The sequence below is a fragment of the Sycon ciliatum genome, chromosome 8 (assembly GCF_964019385.1).
Source record: "Sycon ciliatum chromosome 8, ocSycCili1.1, whole genome shotgun sequence".
Lineage (NCBI taxonomy): Eukaryota > Metazoa > Porifera > Calcarea > Leucosolenida > Sycettidae > Sycon > Sycon ciliatum.
In genome coordinates, this window is record NC_088650.1 from 3,930,631 (window position 1) to 3,951,233 (window position 20,603).

Sequence of the window (20,603 nt, forward strand, 5' to 3'; positions counted from 1 at the left end):
GGAGGTCGACTTACAACCGGGATTCGACTTATAACCGGGAACTATCAGTATCTTACAAAAAAAAGACCTGCACTGCATGCACGAGTGCACTATGTGTACACATATTTTCCAGTTTATTGGCCTTTTCAAGGATTGGGATGTTATAACCTCCAATAAGGAATGTTTACATGATTTGTTGATGTGTTCATAGCAGGGAGAGGTTAGTAGTGCTTCTTTGGGTGAAAACTTTAAAACGCAGAATTGAGACCTCCGGATAGGGACTTCAATCGAAAAACCAAATTCGTGAGTTAAAAAGCTAGTTTTTCTAAACCAGGAAGATGTGAGAAACAACCTGTGAAAATTTGAACCCAAAATTCCAAGGCAATCTAGAGTTCTAGTCGATTGAAGATCGAAAAACGAGGGAGAAAGTAGTCACAGAAGTAAATGCAAGTATGTATGTGAGCCGTGTGGTTTCCGTCCAGCACTGCACTATCTGGTGCGTACATGGCGATACAGGATGTGTGCATGCCTTGCAGTGTGCACGCATGCCGTGCGCGCCTGCTTGCACAAGTCACACGTTTTCACCGTCACTGCTTCTACAGTGTGCACGCAGTTCACTCGATTTTTTTCGTCTACCACCAGGAAATCGCCGTGGGCTGGTCTCTGTGATCATCTTCCTTCTACCGCGATAAAGCGCGAGCCTCAATGTTCTAGAATCCTCTTGGTTTAGGCTAATTCGAGGCCGCTGAACACGAAAATCGGGTGTTCCTCGTGGGGCGGAGTACGGATCTGGTCGAAATTAGTACTTCGAAGTGCATCCGCGCTTAGCGCGGTGGCATTATTTTTGGAAGCATGGCATGTGTGGCACCAATGGAAAGGTAATGACCTCAGCTACCTAAAAATAGCATCGACAAGGCCGAAAAGGCCGCGGGAGAAGATACTCGGGCCTCGAACTGCATCTCGAACTGCAGTCACGAGGCGCCCATTCACTTTGTACAGGCGAGCTGTGACTGCACTTTTCGCTTTTCTGTGACCGGAACTGAACTCCCTACTACGGATACGGGGGTCGACCTATAACCGGGGTCGACTTACAACCGGTAAAATATGGTACTATCTGAGTTAATTTTTTACGTGTTCCTGAAGTTGAACTTTGAAGTAGAACTCAAGAAAATGCCACAAAGGAAGATCACAATCAGTGTAGAGTACAGTCTGCAGTATGGCATGGTGTAGAATAATGAAGGGTAAAGGACCAATGGTTCTAAGCAACGTTTAAGGGTGATGTCTGTGCATTTCGCAGTAGGGAAATATACAACTTTGCCCACACCACGGCCATCGCCCGCACCAGGACCAGCCCCACCCCCATGGTCTGGGATGCTTCAAAGTATTTTATGGTACGTGCACCTCAAATGTTCTACCCTTCAGGCTTCATAGGGGAGTACATGGAAAGTGTTTTGAAGCGGTTGTTTACAGATAGGCTTGGGGCAAAGCGTAGTCAAACTACCACCTCGCATACAATTATCACTCACAGAAGTGTACAGGTAGTAACACACACATACACACTCAATAGAGGCTACCTCGAGCTGACTAGACCGACCTTGTTCAGTTGTACAGCTACTATGAAGATGAACAAGACATGTGTGAAGGATTGGAGTGACTCATTACCTCATTCTTTTGCCGGAGAAAGAAAATCTGGCCAGCTGATGCAGCAGCGATGTCTTTGAAGGCTCGGAACCCTTCTGCGCTTTGATCATTACAGTCACCCGTCAATACAAATATGACCTGGAAGAACAGCAAACAAAGTCCTGTTGATGACCAGTGTCAATAGTGCACTAGCCTAGAATGTCCTATTTGTGATTTAGGTGTGCCATACAAGAATTCTATGCCATACACGCATGCATGGTTCTCATCTGGTTCAAAACATTTCCCTTCTCTTCGTTCAAACTGGCAAGCTCCAACGTTTGGAGCAGCCACCTTCTTCTACAATTACCGCCGAAGTCGCAACATCTCAGTTCTCTTCGTACAAACTCCTCTACAAACTCTTCTGCTTCAATCAAGTCTCATCATCAGGTGAAATACAGGCAAAAGCAAATGAACAAGGACAACGAATTAAGTATGTACAGTAGAGAGGTGATAGAAACAGCGCAAGAAAGAAGAGCTATAACAACAACGATGAATGCGTGACCCATACACATAAAATGGATGAGAAAAAGGTGTTGTTTTTTATTTTGTCATGTGTACGTATTGTTCACGTGTACACAGATTCGAAAAAGAAAATTAGAGATTACTAAATGTTGGGGTCCCACTGACAGGACAGGGTCGATTGAATGGCAACTAGGAATCGCGCCAGTCCTGCATACTGAAGTAACTTTATCACAGCATTGGTATGAGTACAATCAAACACCTCTCAATAAAACTTTTTTGAATCTGCAATGTATATATGGGCCGGGCTACTGTTAAAAGCAGTATGTCTAACATAATACAGGTCCTCCCTCGTTAGAAGATAATCTCTGGGCCATCGAAAAAGTTATCTTATAGCGAGACTTATCTTGTAACAGGACTTGCAGCTTTAAGGTGAAATAGGCACTAATTCGTACTTACCTGGGCTACCCTCCATACAACATAAATTATCGAAGCTTTAACTCGTTATAAGATAATTGAAAATCTCCAACATAGCTCTTCCTCGGATGCAAAAGATCGTCCATATCTACGAATACATACGTTGTGTCTTTCTGCGTTTTCCTACGTGTTTTGGCCTTGGTGCTGTATGGTCAATATTATTCTTATACTGAGGGTTTGGCACTCCAGAGACCTGGACAAGGCGTCGTTATAACGTATTTTATGTACTAACGAATTATGTTGTAGCCGAACCTGTGAACAGTTGTATAGACCACGTTTCGCCAGGGAACTTCAGATTCCTATTTACTAACGGGGTTTATGTACTAACCGGACTCGTTATAATGAGGGAGGGCCTGTACTGTCAGGTCACTGATTTTCACACCATATCAAACACTGAGTACCATGTTCCAGAAATGTAGCCTATGCTATCACCTCTGTGGGAATTGTCATCATCTCACACCTCAGTGTTCTCGGACTTTCCATGCTTCTCTTTAGGTAAGAAAAGTGCCTAACTCCACAAGTTTTGGTCTGACAAACTCATTCTTTCTTCTCATTCTTTTTAGCCATGCAAAGTGGACCTTCTTGCTCGTTCATCATGATAGTCTTACTTCGTTTTCTTGAGGCAACGAACTCAAATAGATAGATACAATTTAGCAAACTTCACTTCTCAACTCCAAAAAACGGTCTCTTCACTGCCATTAAAATTAAAATTAACATTACACCAAATGTTCGGGCCTGGCCCATCATCAGTGTAATGGATCATAACTCTGATGGGATATGATGGGCCAGGCCCGAACATTTGGTGTAATGTTAATAATTTTAATTTTTATGGCAGTGAAGAGACCGTTTTTTGGAGTTGAGAAGTGAAGTTTGCTAAATGTGTAAGTGGCTGCGTTGGAGTTTGTAGACAATAAGAAAAGATAGATACAATGCAATAAAAAAAATTCTAAGCACTCGCAGACTCCACTGCAGCCATTTACATATTACAGTAGGGTACCTCCTAGTGAACAGTGAATGACGTATGCAGCAAAGAGACCGTATTGTGATTGAGTTGAGGAACCTTACAATAAAAATATCAATCATGATCCTCTATTTCCACTGATGACCTGTGTTAGAAAGAAATCAGGTTTTCAGACGGTCTGGCAATTTCAACAAAACCATGCTCGGTATGGTGGTGATGCGTAAGTGGATTGGGTCGGCATCCCTCACATACCTGACTCTGGGTTTCCTGAATCAAGCTCAGTGCTTGGGTTTTCAGTTGGTAGTCCTTGGCCGAGGCGTCAGTGAACACAAATATGAATGACCGCGGAAGGGAGCGTCGCAGCGCCAGGTTGATACCGCCGACTGCCATCTCGGGACAATCCCCGCCGCCGTGCACTTCCAGCGATGCCTCCACCGCATTCTCAAACGTCGCCTGATCGGCAGTGAGCGTAGCGAGGTTAACCTCTGTGCACCGCAGGGCAGCAACAACAACAAAGCACATTCACACCATCTCTGATCAACATACACTCATGTGACATGGTGTGATATCACGTAACCCGTTCTTCAATCCTAGGTCACAACGATCGCCCTACATGTAATTGGAAGTAGTGCAAAGGTCTACTTAGACAAGTAATTTGTCAATTAACAGAATGGTTGGAATACACACCATGCATACAGAGCGTTTCTCTACCAATTGTGGTTGCTTCGCCAAGGGAAAGAAGCCATATTTGGTATTTACAGCCATCAGCCCTCTCCAAATCCAGCATACCCCGCACAGGGCTGTGGCAGTGACAGGTAGATTCTACTAGTCACACTAATTGCCAGATCACTTATCAACAGCCATAACATTTTCCATACTTTGAAGTAACCACAACTGCTGGAAATGTGCTGGACGGCCCTGGACTAAGAGCTTCCGCACGTGGCGACAACATGAACGTGAATCGGAGTAGCGACCTCATCCCGACTCCGAGTGGCGTTTTCCTCCGCAATGCGCCAAACACCTTTGCCTTTGGCTTACATACAACACTGCGCCATGCATCAATATACCAGTACCTTGTTTCGCCCAGTGCTCGCTCGGGGTAATGGACTCTGACTAGAATAAAGCCAAATGCCGGTGCTGTGCATCCAGTTGCAAAGGTGCAAAGCAGACTGGCTAAGTATCGCAGAGGCTATCATCAAAAATACCACAATGTGCTCATTTCTACTTCGAAGTAGTTTCTGACCTCTGTTTCTCCCGGTAGAAGCTATCGAGCATTTCCTTCTAAGGACCGGGTACGTTGCTAAGTAAAGTTGGAAGTTTACTTCTTGATCTACTCCTGGCCAAGTGTTTCACGCCTGAATACGGGCTCTTCAAATTTCCAGAGCAATCTTACTTTGATGAAAGATGCCAGCAAAGAAAAAATTCTGACTGAAGCGAGACTGCAGTCATGTAGGTCTCGATGTACGAACTACTGAAGAAAAGTGAAGGTAGCCAGTTCGCTTCTACCATGTCTACGTAGGTGAGAACCATGATACTTGATAGCTGCAGGCAGTGCAGCACTGCACTCTGCAGTGCAGGCTATGATCATACGGTAGGAAACCAGAACTGGCACTGCATGCGGCGCAGTAGGTCGACTTCCGGTATATCATGCTGTCCCCGGGGAAAATTGCGGAAAAAATCGCAAAAAACGCGGGGAAAAACGCGGCATAATATGGCATAATTTGCGGTGAACTTGCGGTAAATATGCGGTAAATATGCGGTGAATAATATTGATGTGCGGCAATTTTCAGTGAGTATGTAGTGAAATCAATCAGTTACAAGTCTCTGGTGTAAGCACTCGTCATATTTGAGTAAAAAGAAAAACGCGGGAAAATCGCGGAAAACGCGGTCTTTTAAGAAATCGCAAAAAACGCGGAAAAAACGCGGCCGCGGAATCGCAATTTTCCCCGGGGACAGATCATGGTATATGGCAACTCCCTGATCAGCAATGACGTATTTGTTTCTATGTACGTGAGTATGTAGGTGACCATGGTGACGCCTGAGCCTGTGGGAGACCTCGAGAGGAGTGTCTGAGCCTGAGGATAGGTCATAATTATCATGCATTGGGGTTTGAACTAAGTGTTACTATGAGGCCATGCATCTGCGTTTGAACTTTGACCTTTTCTACGGCTCGTGAAGAATACCGCGTACCGGTGTCTTTTATGTCCTGATGCATGGCGCTTTCGGCCCCCCATTGGCAGGTGAGCCCTTGCCTTGGCAGAGTTGGTACTTTCTCTGGTATGTTTCATGCATGTAACTGTTCGGTATGTGGATAAAGAAATGGAGCAGAGGTCAAGGAAGTGCCTGTCATAAGGTTTGTATGGTTCTGCCAATTGCACTGCTTTTCGAGCAGAATCTGCCGATTCTTCAAGCATTATCCAACAAGTGCCTTGCACCCTTGTTGCACTCCGCAACGTTACAACGACTCTGGTACCATGACAGCACGGTTTATAAGGGGTAACATTCACCAGGTTATTTCCTGTAACACGGCAAAATATGCCTGGAGCATTAATCTTCTGCCAGCATCGTAAGGTTATGCTGACCGTGTGGTCTCAGACGACCTTTATGCCAGGGCATACGTTTTAGACAAAATCCGACGATTATGCCAGAAACTATGCCAGAATGATCCACCAAGCGTATCTATCTGCCCTAACAGTACTGGTAATAAAGTCATTGTGGTAGAGGACCTGTGTACTGACAGATGCTGACAGGACTCTTGGTATGAAGCCCTGGGGGTTGTTTCGCCTCAAGACATCACACTATCAGAGATCCATGACTGTGTTGCGCGAAATCTTCCAGGATCCATACAGGTACTTCAGTACATACATATTATTTGTATAACCCAATACTAGTTCAATACTAGTACAGTGTATTAGGTAAACCCAGTGTCCTCCACCTTGTTTCATGCTGTCAAACTAACAACAGGTACATGTACATGTACTGTACTGGGCATGATCTTCACTGCAGCTACACTCTACACTCTAGTCTCTAGCTTGTAAGTCTTTGTCTGAAGACAATAGAATTACAATGATATGCAGCACCAACTCTGCCCTGTTGAGTGTTGAGGATTGAGTACTCTGTGAATAGAGGACTAGCCCTACTACAGTAAGATCGGGCGCCGAAGAACACCTCGCCGAAGAACACCCAGGCTGGAAAACCGGCAAAATTTAAGAACAGTCCAGGCTAGAATTATCAGATTTAAGAACACTAGATCTACATTGTACGTAGATCTACATTGTACATGTATAATAATAATAATAATCTTTATTAAAGGATCTCCCAGAGGCGATGGCCTGTCGAGGGGATCTCCTGATGCAAATCATGCAATAGAAATAAACAGTGAGGAAAACTACACGTGTTACAGTATATGCTACATAATGAGCAATAAACACAGGGCTGGGTTGTTCAAAATAAAACAATTAATTTAAATGTCCAGGGATATACCACTACAGTCAAATTTAAAACTTTTCACGTGCAAGCGATATTGCTGTGGAAATTTAGAAAGTGAATCTTGGGATGTCAGCCTTGGTGGAAGGCAGTTCCACAGCTTTCCGATTTTATGCAGAAAGAGAGAGGAAGAGATGCGGCCATGATAATTGAAAATCAGTTTGTTTGGTATGGGAGGTGAGTGCATGTCATGTACACGTGTAAACAGTAACTGCTACATGTACATGTATACAGTCATTCCCATTTACGACACCCACTAGTAGTACATTGCACTACATCATGTACATGTACATGTACACTAGTCAGAACAACAGATGGCTTGATCAGTACATGTACATGACAAACGTCATGACGTCACTCGACTCGCCGCGCGCGTGTGAATAAGAACGGTCTGGCTAGAATCAAAAATTTAAGAACTTTCCTTGGCTGCGCTCGAGCCCCTGAGTTCTTCGGCGCCCGATCTTACTGTACTACTACTAGTACTACTACCCACCCCACCAGTACTACTAGTACATGATGCACAAGTATTGTGGGTTGAAAGCAAATGAACCAGCTAATATTTCCAAATAAGGGGATGTTTTGATCTACATGTACTATCCCATCGCAATACAATTTTACAGGTAAAGTCCACCATTTATATTTAACGGCGAATCACAGTCACCGCCACCATGATGCCAGTGACAATTCCATAAGGTGCTAATAGCCTGCAAGAGTGTGTCCAAATATTACTGACAAGTCTTTACCAATTTCTTCTCGCACAGTCTCATTCATTCCCATACAGTGAGTGGATGTTCACAGATTCCTACCTGGGTCATGGAAGGTCACCAACGCGTAGTTGACGATGGGGATCTCCTGCTGCTCCGAGATGGCTCTGAAGATATTCCTGACGCCATTCCTGACCTGCAGCAAGTCATCGTACATACTGCCTGTCGTGTCGATGCAAAACGACAGGGTAGCTCCTTCCCAGGTCTGTTCGGTGGCCACTTGGATGTTCTGCGACACATTGCTAACGACGTTCAGGAATTGCCCGGACACAGCGTGAGTGAAGATCAGGATGACCAGGGGCCAACGCGCCGCGTGTGCAGGCGTCGTCCTCGCCATGTCCACAGCGTTGCTTGCCCACAGAGGGTAGAGAGCAGAGCTACGACCCTCGAATGCAGAGTCACACCCAGTAAACTTTTCAACAGCAAGACTGCAACACGAGCATAGCAAACCTTACCACATAGACTCGCAGGGCAGTACGAATTCTTGGAGAGAAGACCCAGCAGAACTTCTTGGTACGGTCTTCTACTCCGCCACAGCAAAACAACGAGCTGCTTTCTGTTGAACCTGGAAAGTTTAGCAGTCCCTGTCGTTGGAATTCACGATTACATTATTCTCAGTCTCACGGTTGGTAAATAATCAGAGCGACTGAATGAAGATTGTAGGCTTGCCCAAAGGATTGAAGGTAGCAATGGCCAGCAACCTCTCGGTGTGGACCGCAACTGACAACATGCCATCGTTTGTGGTTCTGCACTTGTCTCGGGGCTCTCTCATCGCTGTTAGCGGAGCATGGGACTGCCCATCTCTCCCAGTCGGAACTGGACAGGCCACGGAGAGCACTTCAGTTTGAAGACAGGCGGCTCTCAGCACCGACGGTCCACTGCTCCAGTCCGGGGGTGCACGCGACTGAGTGCAGAGTGCGAAAGATCAGACTTCGGGATTGCTCAAGTATACGATGCTGTCATCCCCTATTCTCCTAGCTGACAGGATCTGTCTCTGTGTCCGTGGCTTGTTCAGGCAAATGGCGGCAATCAAAGTGGCAACATTTGCTTTCTGCGCCCTGGGAGATGTGCAAAAATCTGGCCAGCATTATTTCACTCGGGTAGTTATGACCATTGTCCTGTGGAGAAAGATGGAAATAGACTTTTCATGATGGCGTGATTACGAAAATGCACAACTTGGCGCAGCAAGAGAGCTACGCGTCTCCAGGGCAGTCAAGAAAAGGATATAACTGTGCCATTTGGGTTTTGCTACGACGTGACTCTCCGGAAGAAAATAATAGAAAAAGTAGCAGTACGTCCCTCCTTCACAGACAGGCAAATCGTGACGATACAACTTGCCTTTGGTCCCACGATCGGCTCTCAGGAATCCCAGTTCTGTACTCCATTCCCTTTTCCAGTCACGTGGTAAATTCCCAATGACAATGTACAGTGTATTGTGCTCTTAGACCTGAGTGACGGGGATGTCATGTAAACGATCAGGTAAATGTTATGCAAAGTATCAAGCATACGCACACGCACATGTAGGTTTTAAATGATTATAGTGCAGTCAGCTGATCGTTTCTGGCTGAACCTCAGCGCTACAGCAATACAATCATCTATATTTGCCCTTCTTCCTCTGCGCAGACTCTACGTCAAAGATCATGTATTTCGGTTTTTACAGAAGTAACAACAACTGCAGATCTTTTATAGTCATCGATACACTACGCGCAGAGCATTTCAAACGTGGAAGAAAGGGGATCACTCAGAATCTTTTGCAACTCAGAGCGCTAACTCGCTCAATTCCCTGTGTAGGTGCTAGTCAACACCAATGGCAGCAGCTATAGGACAGTATACTTGCCAACGTTTACAAACCTGAGATCGGGACAATGACTAGGCATGTACATGAACCTAGGTATGACATTTTATCCAAATGTAGCTTTTTGCCAGGCGACATTCTTTCAGTTTCTCATCATCAGCGATCTGCTGATTGCTATACTGATTATAGGCATGACGCTCTGAGATGCAACTGATTCCGAGTGATTACTTACCTTCCACGTGCGTATTTCTCTATATTGCAATTCTGTGCTAGAATGTTCATGTATTCCGGTAGATAAAACGAAAGTGGGAATGTACAAGTGAATATTGGAACATATCAATGACTGTTATGTTGGTCTTCAGATTCTCCACCGCTTTTAAAAGCATGTACATATTATAACTTTACCCAGTGTAGTGCGTGATCCAACTCTCCCACAGACATGTGCAGTATGACACCATACATATATTCCAGTACATGTTTGTCTGCTATTAGTGTACCGGTAGTATTTGGAAGTATGAATATCCACTGGCCTCTCACTGATTACAGAGTCATCAAGAGCTTCTGCGAAAACACCATATTACTGTACCAGACGGTCTGTGGCCTCCTACGGACGAGGGCCAGCTGACAAAACGGGTCACCAAACCTGATTAGATCCGCTACCATCATCTGCATTGGAGTAGCCACATCAATATCTGTTATCAGCCCAGAAATAAACATTGGTAGTCACTTCAGGGCAGGCTGTGTCGCCATGAATTCACACCACACATTCTCCCGCGGGCGTAACGAGTCGCTTCACTTCGAACGACCAAAATCTGATATCAGGTCCTGGCATGTGTCCTTGACAGTTGCAGTCGACTTTTAGCGGTCAGAGCCTTATTGCATGGACCACACAAGCAATGGACATCTACAGACCAGTCCCCGTGTTTGAACTACATGACTGTACTGCAAATCAGTCAACCAGTTAACGATATGAGTACCGCTGAGGAACTGGAGCTGGTTAGCATGCTACCCATTCAATATCGCACAAGTGGAGAACCCCTGGATAGGCTATACGCCTCTGGGCCATCCCTCAAATTATTATTATTATTATAATTATTGTCTCTTTCCCTCAAAACCAGTTAATAAATTATTGTAGAAGAGAAAAGGACATATGGATACGAGTTAAGAGGAACTCTCCATCACTGTAACATGATACTTTATACAGTCAGAAAGTGCAATAACTAGGCACAAAACTGACAGAGTACTGAAACATTCGACGTCCTGACACCTAGCTTCAACACATCTCCGTAGCGCTAACCGACAGCCTTCCAACTTGGAAGGTTCAAGGTTATGGAAAGACCAAAGAGGGGAAGGCAAGCGCAACGAAAACGAGCAAAAGCTACAGTCCCAACGGAACAAAGAATGTCGATTGTTACTGGACGATGACGAGACCAGTACGATATTTGACAAAGCGGTCTAACTACAATTCGAAGCAGCAAAGCAGCACACCACCCAACTTGGGTGGGTCATAAATATCAAAGATAAGTAAAGAAAGGGAAGCTTTGCGAAAACGAATTGTACAAGCCGAAAGCCAAACTCCTACAGTACTCCTCATGCATGACATTGTGATGGACTAGTTGACTACAAAACAAGTTGTTTCACACGACGTACGTTTCCCCTCTTTGGTCTTTCCATAACCTTGAACCTTCCAAGTTGGAAGGCTGTCGGTTAGCGCTACGGAGATGTGTTGAAGCTAGGTGTCAGGACGTCGAATGTTTCAGTACTCTGTCAGTTTTGTGCCTAGTTATTGCACTTTCTGACTGTATAAAGTATCATGTTACAGTGATGGAGAGTTACTCTTAACTCGTATCCATATGTCCTTTTCTCTTCTACATTTATTTATGGCTCAACATCCGAGTTTAATAAATTATTATTATTATTATTTGAACAAACGGCGAGGAGACAACAATTTGATAACCGCAATCAGTAATACAAGCTGGATCGACATTTGTGTACACTTTATTCATGTAATGTAAAACTGTGGAGACAATGTGCAATAAAACGATGAAAATGTGAAGAAATGGTGTAGAGAAAATGAGGATTCAAACAAGTTTTCGTACAACACTCATCAGGAATCTTCGTTGTACTAAAGGACAATGACTGAAACAAAATTGAACTATTATAGAAAATCTAAGTTAGAGAAATAACACTAAGAACAACAGCAGTGAAATTTACAAGTGTGAATTTTAACAGTTTTATTGCACATTGTCTCCACAGTTTTACATTACATGAATAAAGTGTACACAAATGTCGATCCAGCTGGTATTACTGATCGCGGTTATCATTATCATTATTATTATTATTATTTGAAACTCGGATGTTGAGCCATAAATAAATGTAGAAAAGAAAAGGACATATGGATACGAGTTAAGAGGAACTCTCCATCACTGTAATTGGATACTATATACAGTCAGAAAGTGCAATAACTAGGCACAAAACTGACAGAGTACTGAAACATTCGACGTCCTGACACCTAGCTTCAACACATCTCCGTAGCGCTAACCGACAGCCTTCCAACTTGGAAGGTTCAAGGTTATGGAAAGACCAAAGAGGGGAAGGCAAGCGCAACGAAAACGAGCAAAAGCTACAGTCCCAACGGAACAAAGAATGTCGATTGTTACTGGACGATGACGAGACCAGTACGATATTTGACAAAGCGGTCTAACTACAATTCGAAGCAGCAAAGCAGCACACCACCCAACTTGGGTGGGTCATAAATATCAAAGATAAGTAAAGAAAGGGAAGCTTTGCGAAAACGAATTGTACAAGCCGAAAGCCAAACTCCTACAGTACTCCTCATGCATGACATTGTGATGGACTAGTTGACTACAAAACAAGTTGTTTCACACGACGTACGTTTCCCCTCTTTGGTCTTTCCATAACCTTGAACCTTCCAAGTTGGAAGGCTGTCGGTTAGCGCTACGGAGATGTGTTGAAGCTAGGTGTCAGGACGTCGAATGTTTCAGTACTCTGTCAGTTTTGTGCCTAGTTATTGCACTTTCTGACTGTATAAAGTATCATGTTACAGTGATGGAGAGTTACTCTTAACTCGTATCCATATGTCCTTTTCTCTTCTACATTTATTTATGGCTCAACATCCGAGTTTAATAAATTATTATTATTATTATTTGAACAAACGGCGAGGAGACAACAATTTGATAACCGCAATCAGTAATACAAGCTGGATCGACATTTGTGTACACTTTATTCATGTAATGTAAAACTGTGGAGACAATGTGCAATAAAACGATGAAAATGTGAAGAAATGGTGTAGAGAAAATGAGGATTCAAACAAGTTTTCGTACAACACTCATCAGGAATCTTCGTTGTACTAAAGGACAATGACTGAAACAAAATTGAACTATTATAGAAAATCTAAGTTAGAGAAATAACACTAAGAACAACAGCAGTGAAATTTACAAGTGTGAATTTTAACAGTTTTATTGCACATTGTCTCCACAGTTTTACATTACATGAATAAAGTGTACACAAATGTCGATCCAGCTGGTATTACTGATCGCGGTTATCATTATCATTATTATTATTATTATTATTATTTGAAACTCGGATGTTGAGCCATAAATAAATGTAGAAAAGAAAAGGACATATGGATACGAGTTAAGAGGAACTCTCCATCACTGTAATTGGATACTATATACAGTCAGAAAGTGCAATAACTAGGCACAAAACTGACAGAGTACTGAAACATTCGACGTCCTGACACCTAGCTTCAACACATCTCCGTAGCGCTAACCGACAGCCTTCCAACTTGGAAGGTTCAAGGTTATGGAAAGACCAAAGAGGGGAAGGCAAGCGCAACGAAAACGAGCAAAAGCTACAGTCCCAACGGAACAAAGAATGTCGATTGTTACTGGACGATGACGAGACCAGTACGATATTTGACAAAGCGGTCTAACTACAATTCGAAGCAGCAAAGCAGCACACCACCCAACTTGGGTGGGTCATAAATATCAAAGATAAGTAAAGAAAGGGAAGCTTTGCGAAAACGAATTGTACAAGCCGAAAGCCAAACTCCTACAGTACTCCTCATGCATGACATTGTGATGGACTAGTTGACTACAAAACAAGTTGTTTCACACGACGTACGTTTCCCCTCTTTGGTCTTTCCATAACCTTGAACCTTCCAAGTTGGAAGGCTGTCGGTTAGCGCTACGGAGATGTGTTGAAGCTAGGTGTCAGGACGTCGAATGTTTCAGTACTCTGTCAGTTTTGTGCCTAGTTATTGCACTTTCTGACTGTATAAAGTATCATGTTACAGTGATGGAGAGTTACTCTTAACTCGTATCCATATGTCCTTTTCTCTTCTACATTTATTTATGGCTCAACATCCGAGTTTAATAAATTATTATTATTATTATTTGAACAAACGGCGAGGAGACAACAATTTGATAACCGCAATCAGTAATACAAGCTGGATCGACATTTGTGTACACTTTATTCATGTAATGTAAAACTGTGGAGACAATGTGCAATAAAAAGATGAAAATGTGAAGAAATGGTGTAGAGAAAATGAGGATTCAAACAAGTTTTCGTACAACACTCATCAGGAATCTTCGTTGTACTAAAGGACAATGACTGAAACAAAATTGAACTATTATAGAAAATCTAAGTTAGAGAAATAACACTAAGAACAACAGCAGTGAAATTTACAAGTGTGAATTTTAACAGTTTTATTGCACATTGTCTCCACAGTTTTACATTACATGAATAAAGTGTACACAAATGTCGATCCAGCTGGTATTACTGATCGCGGTTATCATTATCATTATTATTATTATTATTTGAAACTCGGATGTTGAGCCATAAATAAATGTAGAAAAGAAAAGGACATATGGATACGAGTTAAGAGGAACTCTCCATCACTGTAATTGGATACTATATACAGTCAGAAAGTGCAATAACTAGGCACAAAACTGACAGAGTACTGAGACATTCGAGACGCTACGGAGACGTGTTGAAGCTAGGTGTCAGGACGTCGAATGTCTCAGTACTCTGTCAGTTTTGTGCCTATATAGTTATTGCACTTTCTGACTGTATATAGTATCATGTTACAGTGATGGAGAGTTACTCTTAACTCGTATCCATATGTCCTTTTCTTTTCTACATTATTATTGCAATGAAAAATATCAATTGTGCACTCATAACCATGTATAAACAATTAAAATGAAGCAATTCCAGAACGTTTTCGTGTGACCATCATCAGTGGAACATCGTTACATAGTAAGAATCACTAAAACAACCAGTTATATAGCTAGAGTAATATGAAAAGAAGCGTGAGAATGCAGCACAGCTAGCGGTTATGCATAACGCGTGTAGTGTGAACCTTTGCAGTGTATCTGAGAATGGTAGCAGTAGATGAATGTGGCAGCTGTGAGTGCGTGTGAACAAAAACTGCTATATAACTGGTTGTTTTAGTGATTCTTACTATGTGACGATGTTCCACTTATGATGGTCACACGAAAACGTCTGGAATTGTTTCATTTTAATTGTTTATACATGGTTATGAGTGCACAATTGATATTTTTCATTGCTATTTTACGACTGTTGTCTCCTCGTCGGTTATTTAAATACATTATTATTAAATTTTGAATAGGGCAGTCCTAATAAAGATAATAATAATAAGAAGAAGAACAGTTTATTAAATAAGAAGAAGAATACGAAATAGTGGTAGCGACTTCGGCGATTTGTAAGAAAGGGTTTGCTCCCCACACTGGAGCTCGCGCTATTCCGCCGACTTGACTTGACACTTGACTAGGCACCGGCGGATTATGCCCGCGAAATCATGGAATTATGCTTTCATGGATTCTCGCATTATGCTCGCAAAATCCTCATATTATGCTTTGGCACGCGGGGATACATATTCACTTTGTTGTGCTTATGGAGCCTCAAAGTTCGGAAAATTGTGCCTTTTTCGTACTTGCAAGTGGCCATAAGTACAACACAATACATGAGTATCCCCATACCAAGGTGTCCATACATACTAGAGATCAACCTGGAAAAGAGAAAACAATACTAACGTGTCTTCTTCTATTCATTAGTTGACTTCTTTTGCTTTGAAAGATTTTTCCTCACCTTTGAAAGCTGTCATGTTCAACTGTCTTCGTAATCGTCATACTCGTCCGACCGATGTCACCCTAACCCTGCGAATTCTCATAATCAGCTCATCTCTCCCGTAGCTCCAGCTCTCTTTCCATCATTACCGAACATCCACTATACCTCAATTAGAGCAATACCCATAGCGTGCACAGTCATAGCTGCTAAGATCCAGACATCATGACTTCGTGACAAGCGTAGTGTACATGTACGCGGAGTTTTGCGGACTACCCATCACTATCTCATCCGCCCCAGGATACCTGATAAAGGCTGATTCACTGGCATCTTCAGCTACATGTACTGTATCAGGGTGAGAAAGTACTTTCAGAAGACGAATTCGAGCACACAAAATGTATTTCCATGATTTCTACCCTGCTTTTCAGTGAAAACACTATCTGCATGACCTCCGAACCCTTTACCATGCAGACCACTAGCACTGATCAGGTGCATTGTACACAATTGTGTAGCTTACATACTAGAACTGTGATACTTCATCTTCCATTTTCTTACATAAAATCGGCAAATTATGGAATTGCCTTCCAACCAAGATTACCGCTTTAGATTCTGTTTCAGAATTTCGGACACAATTTCGCGCTCATTATAAACGGCATATATTTGCCTGCACAAGTCGCTTCACTAGTATAATGATCATTTTCACTGTTAGGAGATCTAGGCCATGTCTTTGGGAAATCCTTTAAATAATAAATATCAAATATCAAATACAATCATGTTGTTATGCTCCTACCTCCGAAAGGATGCCAAATTATGCTCCAAATTTTCAACCACCAAATTATGCCAATAATTTTGCCGGCATAATTATTGGCATAATTTGGTGGTTGAAAATTTAGAGCATAATTTGGCATCCTCTCGGAGGTAGGAGCATAACTACACGATTATACCACAGTTCTAGTATGTAGACTATACAATTGTGTACAATGCACCTGATCAGTGCTGGTGGCCTGCATGGCAAAGGGTTTGGGGGTCATGCAGATAGTGTTTTCAATGAAAAGCAGGGTAGAAATCATGGCAATACATTATTGCCAATGCTCGAACTCGTCTTCTTCAAAGTTCTTTCTCACACTGACACAGTACATGTAGCAGAAGATGCGAGTGAATCAGCCTTCATCAGGTATCCCGGGGCGGAAGAGATAGTGGCGGGTACCGGTAGTCCGCAAAACTACGTGAACATGTACCGGTACACGTACATTACATTTGTACATTATGCATGTTACGAAGTCATGACCAGTCTGGATTCTAGCAGCCATGATATGACTGCAGGCTACGGATATTGCTCTAAATTGATGTATAGTTGATGTTCGGTCATGATGGAAGGAGAAGTGGAGCTACGGGAGAGATGAGCTGATTATTCGTAGGGTGAAGCCCAGGGTGACATCGGTTGAACGAGTATGATGATTACGAAGACAGTTGAACATGATCATTTTCAAAGGTAACTCAAACTAATTTGGCAATGAAATAATATTTTTACTGAAGTACAAAAGAAATCAAGTAATGAAGAAGTATTGTTTTCTCTTTTCCATGTTGACCTCTTACATGCATGGACACCTTGCCCTTGGTATGGGGATACTCATGTACATGTATTTTGTTGTACTTATGGCCACTTGCAACTTGCAAGTACGAAAAATGCACAATTTCCCGAACTTTGAGGCTCCATAAGTACAACAAAGTCAATGTATATCCCGGGTACTAAAGCATAATACAGTCGTCCCTCTCTAATCCGGCACTTTATAATCCAGCACCCTCGATAAACCAGCACAATTTTCAGTAGCCAAAATGTCCTCTTCATGCACATTGCAGCAGTAAATCAGATTTGTTAATCCAGCACCCTCCCTAATCCAGCAGATTTTCGTGGCACAAATGGTGCCGGATTATAGAGGGACCACTGTATGAGGATTTTACGAGCATAATGCGAGAATCCATGAAAGCATAATTCCTCGATTTCGCGAGCATAATCCGCCGGAGCCTACTCCGGGCACAAACATTACCAGTCTTTCCAGAACCAGGGACTGACCGACCACCGTAAAAGTAGACTGGCTCTGTTGGAAGAAGGCGTCGTGTTTCCATATGACTGGACACTTGACTGACTCACGACTGCCATCCGAAGCAACCGAAGCATTGAACCTTCTACTCTGCAAACTGCAAGAAAGCACCACCCTGAGCGGCATTACACAGTATGTCGGGGAATTCACGCCTCACTGGTTCAGCTGAGCTTGAGTATACATGCCGGTGAATGCAATTTGTGCCGCAGGAGTGCTACAACCTTTTAATTATTGTGCCATGGCAGCCGAAGCATGACTGGCACCAATTTTCAGCGACGCTCCGTTTCCAGCGCGAGAAACACCTCGCGAACTCCTGACAGCAGCGTGAGTCAGTGTCGCCTTCGGAGGTGAACGACAAGCGCAGAGGACCGTTGGCCACTCACAACAGAGTTGTCTCCAAATCCACCTCTGCACTAATCGCAAACCTGCACTGGAGAGACTTATTACAATTCATTGTTATTGTTCAGCGCAAATGTTTTTTTTAAGCGGCCAGTGAAACCGTCTTTGATACAATCATTATACATTTTATTGCAACCCCTCCAGGCGCAGTGGGAACAGCGGTCAATGTGCAGAGAAAAGGTGTTCGCCCTCCACAGCAGATACACTTAGGTAGGGGTTGTAAGAGAAAAGAGTAAGAAAAGAAACAATAGGAATTTAACTTGTCAGGTGATATACAGACAAAAGCAAATACAGTAGAGAGGTGATATAAATAGCACAAGAAAGAAAAACTCAAGCGCTGAATGTGTGACCCATACACATAGAAAGAATGAGAAAAGGGCTGCCAGGAAGGTCGTCCAGAAATCATTAGTCACGTGATTTGTCGTGTTGTCGCACCACACATTACACCAGCTAGGTGTCCTCACACTTGCACCTTTCTTTCATGTTCTTTCTTTGTGTATGGGTCACTTTTATAGCTAAGTCCATGCTAAATACCCACTCCCGAAACAAATCTGCCTCACTGTGAAATGCTGGGGGCTCCTTGACATGGCGCTTGGTAATATTATCGCGAGGGTGTTCTCTGGTGCTTGGCCCTGGGCTGGATGGGACTTGAAATGGTCTCGCAGGAGTTGGAGTGATGGCGGCCACGAGTCGTCGCAACTCTTGTAGATCCAGGTACGCTGTCACGGCGATAACGGTCAGCAGGAGCGGAAGGCCAGTAGTCATGGCGATGACGGTCAGCAGCAGGAGCGGAAGGCCAGTAGTCATGGCGATGGAAATCATCCTCTCTGCTACTTGCGTTGTTCGTAGAATCCTATGCTTTCTTTAGGGGAGTGGGATGGTGTTACAGTGTCACCTGCTGGCCACATTCCTATCCCCTCTATCCACGGCCCTTCGGCCTATCACCTACCATCCCGCGGCCCGCCTATCTAGTTGACACCTTTACGTATCTAATATTGACTGAGTACGAGGTCAATATAGGAAATAAAAGCCGAGTAAAAGACCGAGGCGAAGCCGAGGTCTTTTACGAGGTTTTTATTTCCTATACGTACCAAGTACGAAGTCAATATTAGATTTATCACGACAAACAGTCCATATTTCAAATTCCAGAACGATAACCTCATGAATCCCAGTTTTATGATTGCACAACCGTTGCACCACCACCTACTTATGCATGCAGTGACAATGCTGCACTAGGCACCGTTCAGCTGCGCAACCCCTAAGCAGTCAAATATAAGCAGTCAATATAGCCCTCAGGAGTGAAATATGCAGGAATATTTGACTGCTTAGGTATGGCAAAAATCTATGTGAGTCAATACTAAGGGAGTGATAAATCATTATACCGTACAGTAGTTCCGCGCATATAAGCCCACTTGCCTGTGATCGAATCCATTGTGTCCATTCTAGTTTGCTAACATAACAACATAATTATTGTTGTGACCTTTCCACAGTTGTTGCATTGTCAACAAAAAAACATAACATAACAAACCAGACACGTGCATAGTAAATTACTTAGTTATAGACTAGTTATATGTACATGTAGGTTAGTAGGTGTGAACACATAATCATTAGTTAGTTTCTGGAAATGTTGTGATGTTTGGTTTCCGCTTAACATTGTCGATCTGCATGTTTGCACTAGCTTGCAAAGTGGCAGCCGAAGTCGTGCAGCCGAACCAACGTGGCTTGCAATGCTTTGCTAGGCTTTTCTTTCACTGTATCTTTTTGGTCACATAATTATAATACCGTTCACTTTTCTTACTCAACAAAATCTTAGAACGAAGGTCGAGGTCGGTTGTTGTCTTTGGCGGTGTGTCGGATCATAGTGCATGCTACTAGGCGCCATTCGGTTACAGCACTTTTTGGTGCCGAAACCCGGGACTCAGGAGTTTGTGTTGTAACTCGGATTAGTCGGGCGAAAGGGTAGCAGTGCGAGATGGCCAAAGTCGAATGCTTCTTGAGACCGTTCCGTCGGGATCGGGACGACCTGAGCGAATTCTGGGCGAAGTTCTCAGTTGTCGCGGACTTGCAGAAGTGGGACTCGGACGAAAAGAAGATGGCGAATCTACCGCTCTATCTCGAGGGTGAGGCGCTCACCGTGTGGAACGAGATGGCGGCAGCGGGTCAGAAGAAGCCGGCCGATGTGAAAGCAAAGCTGACCGCCACTTTTGGGATGGCACCGGATCAAGCATACTCGATGTTTACGTCCAGGATATTGCGAGGAGACAAGTCGGTGGACAACTTCGCAGCGGACTTGAAGAGGCTTCTCACCTTGTCTGGTGAGCAGGTTGATGCTGACGGGAAGAATAAAATAGTGATCGGGCAGTTTCTCTCCGGGCTCCCCTCTCAGTTTGCGA

At 43.4% G+C, this 20,603-nt stretch overlaps 1 protein-coding gene across 1 annotated transcript in view; it reads right to left on the reverse strand.

Annotated features, from left to right (window-relative positions):
* Nucleotides 1-8,390, reverse strand: part of LOC135822319 (hemicentin-1-like) — a 67,009-nt gene extending 58,619 nt beyond the window's left edge. Inside the window, exons 1-3 of the mRNA XM_065335061.1 lie at nucleotides 7,849-8,390; nucleotides 3,809-4,041; nucleotides 1,642-1,758 (exon numbers count right to left, since the gene is read on the reverse strand). Of these exons, the coding sequence (XP_065191133.1) occupies nucleotides 1,642-1,758; nucleotides 3,809-4,041; nucleotides 7,849-8,143 (645 nt within the window). The 5' untranslated portion in view covers nucleotides 8,144-8,390. The remainder of the gene's footprint in view (nucleotides 1-1,641; nucleotides 1,759-3,808; nucleotides 4,042-7,848) is intronic.
* Between the last annotated feature and the right edge of the window lie 12,213 nt (nucleotides 8,391-20,603).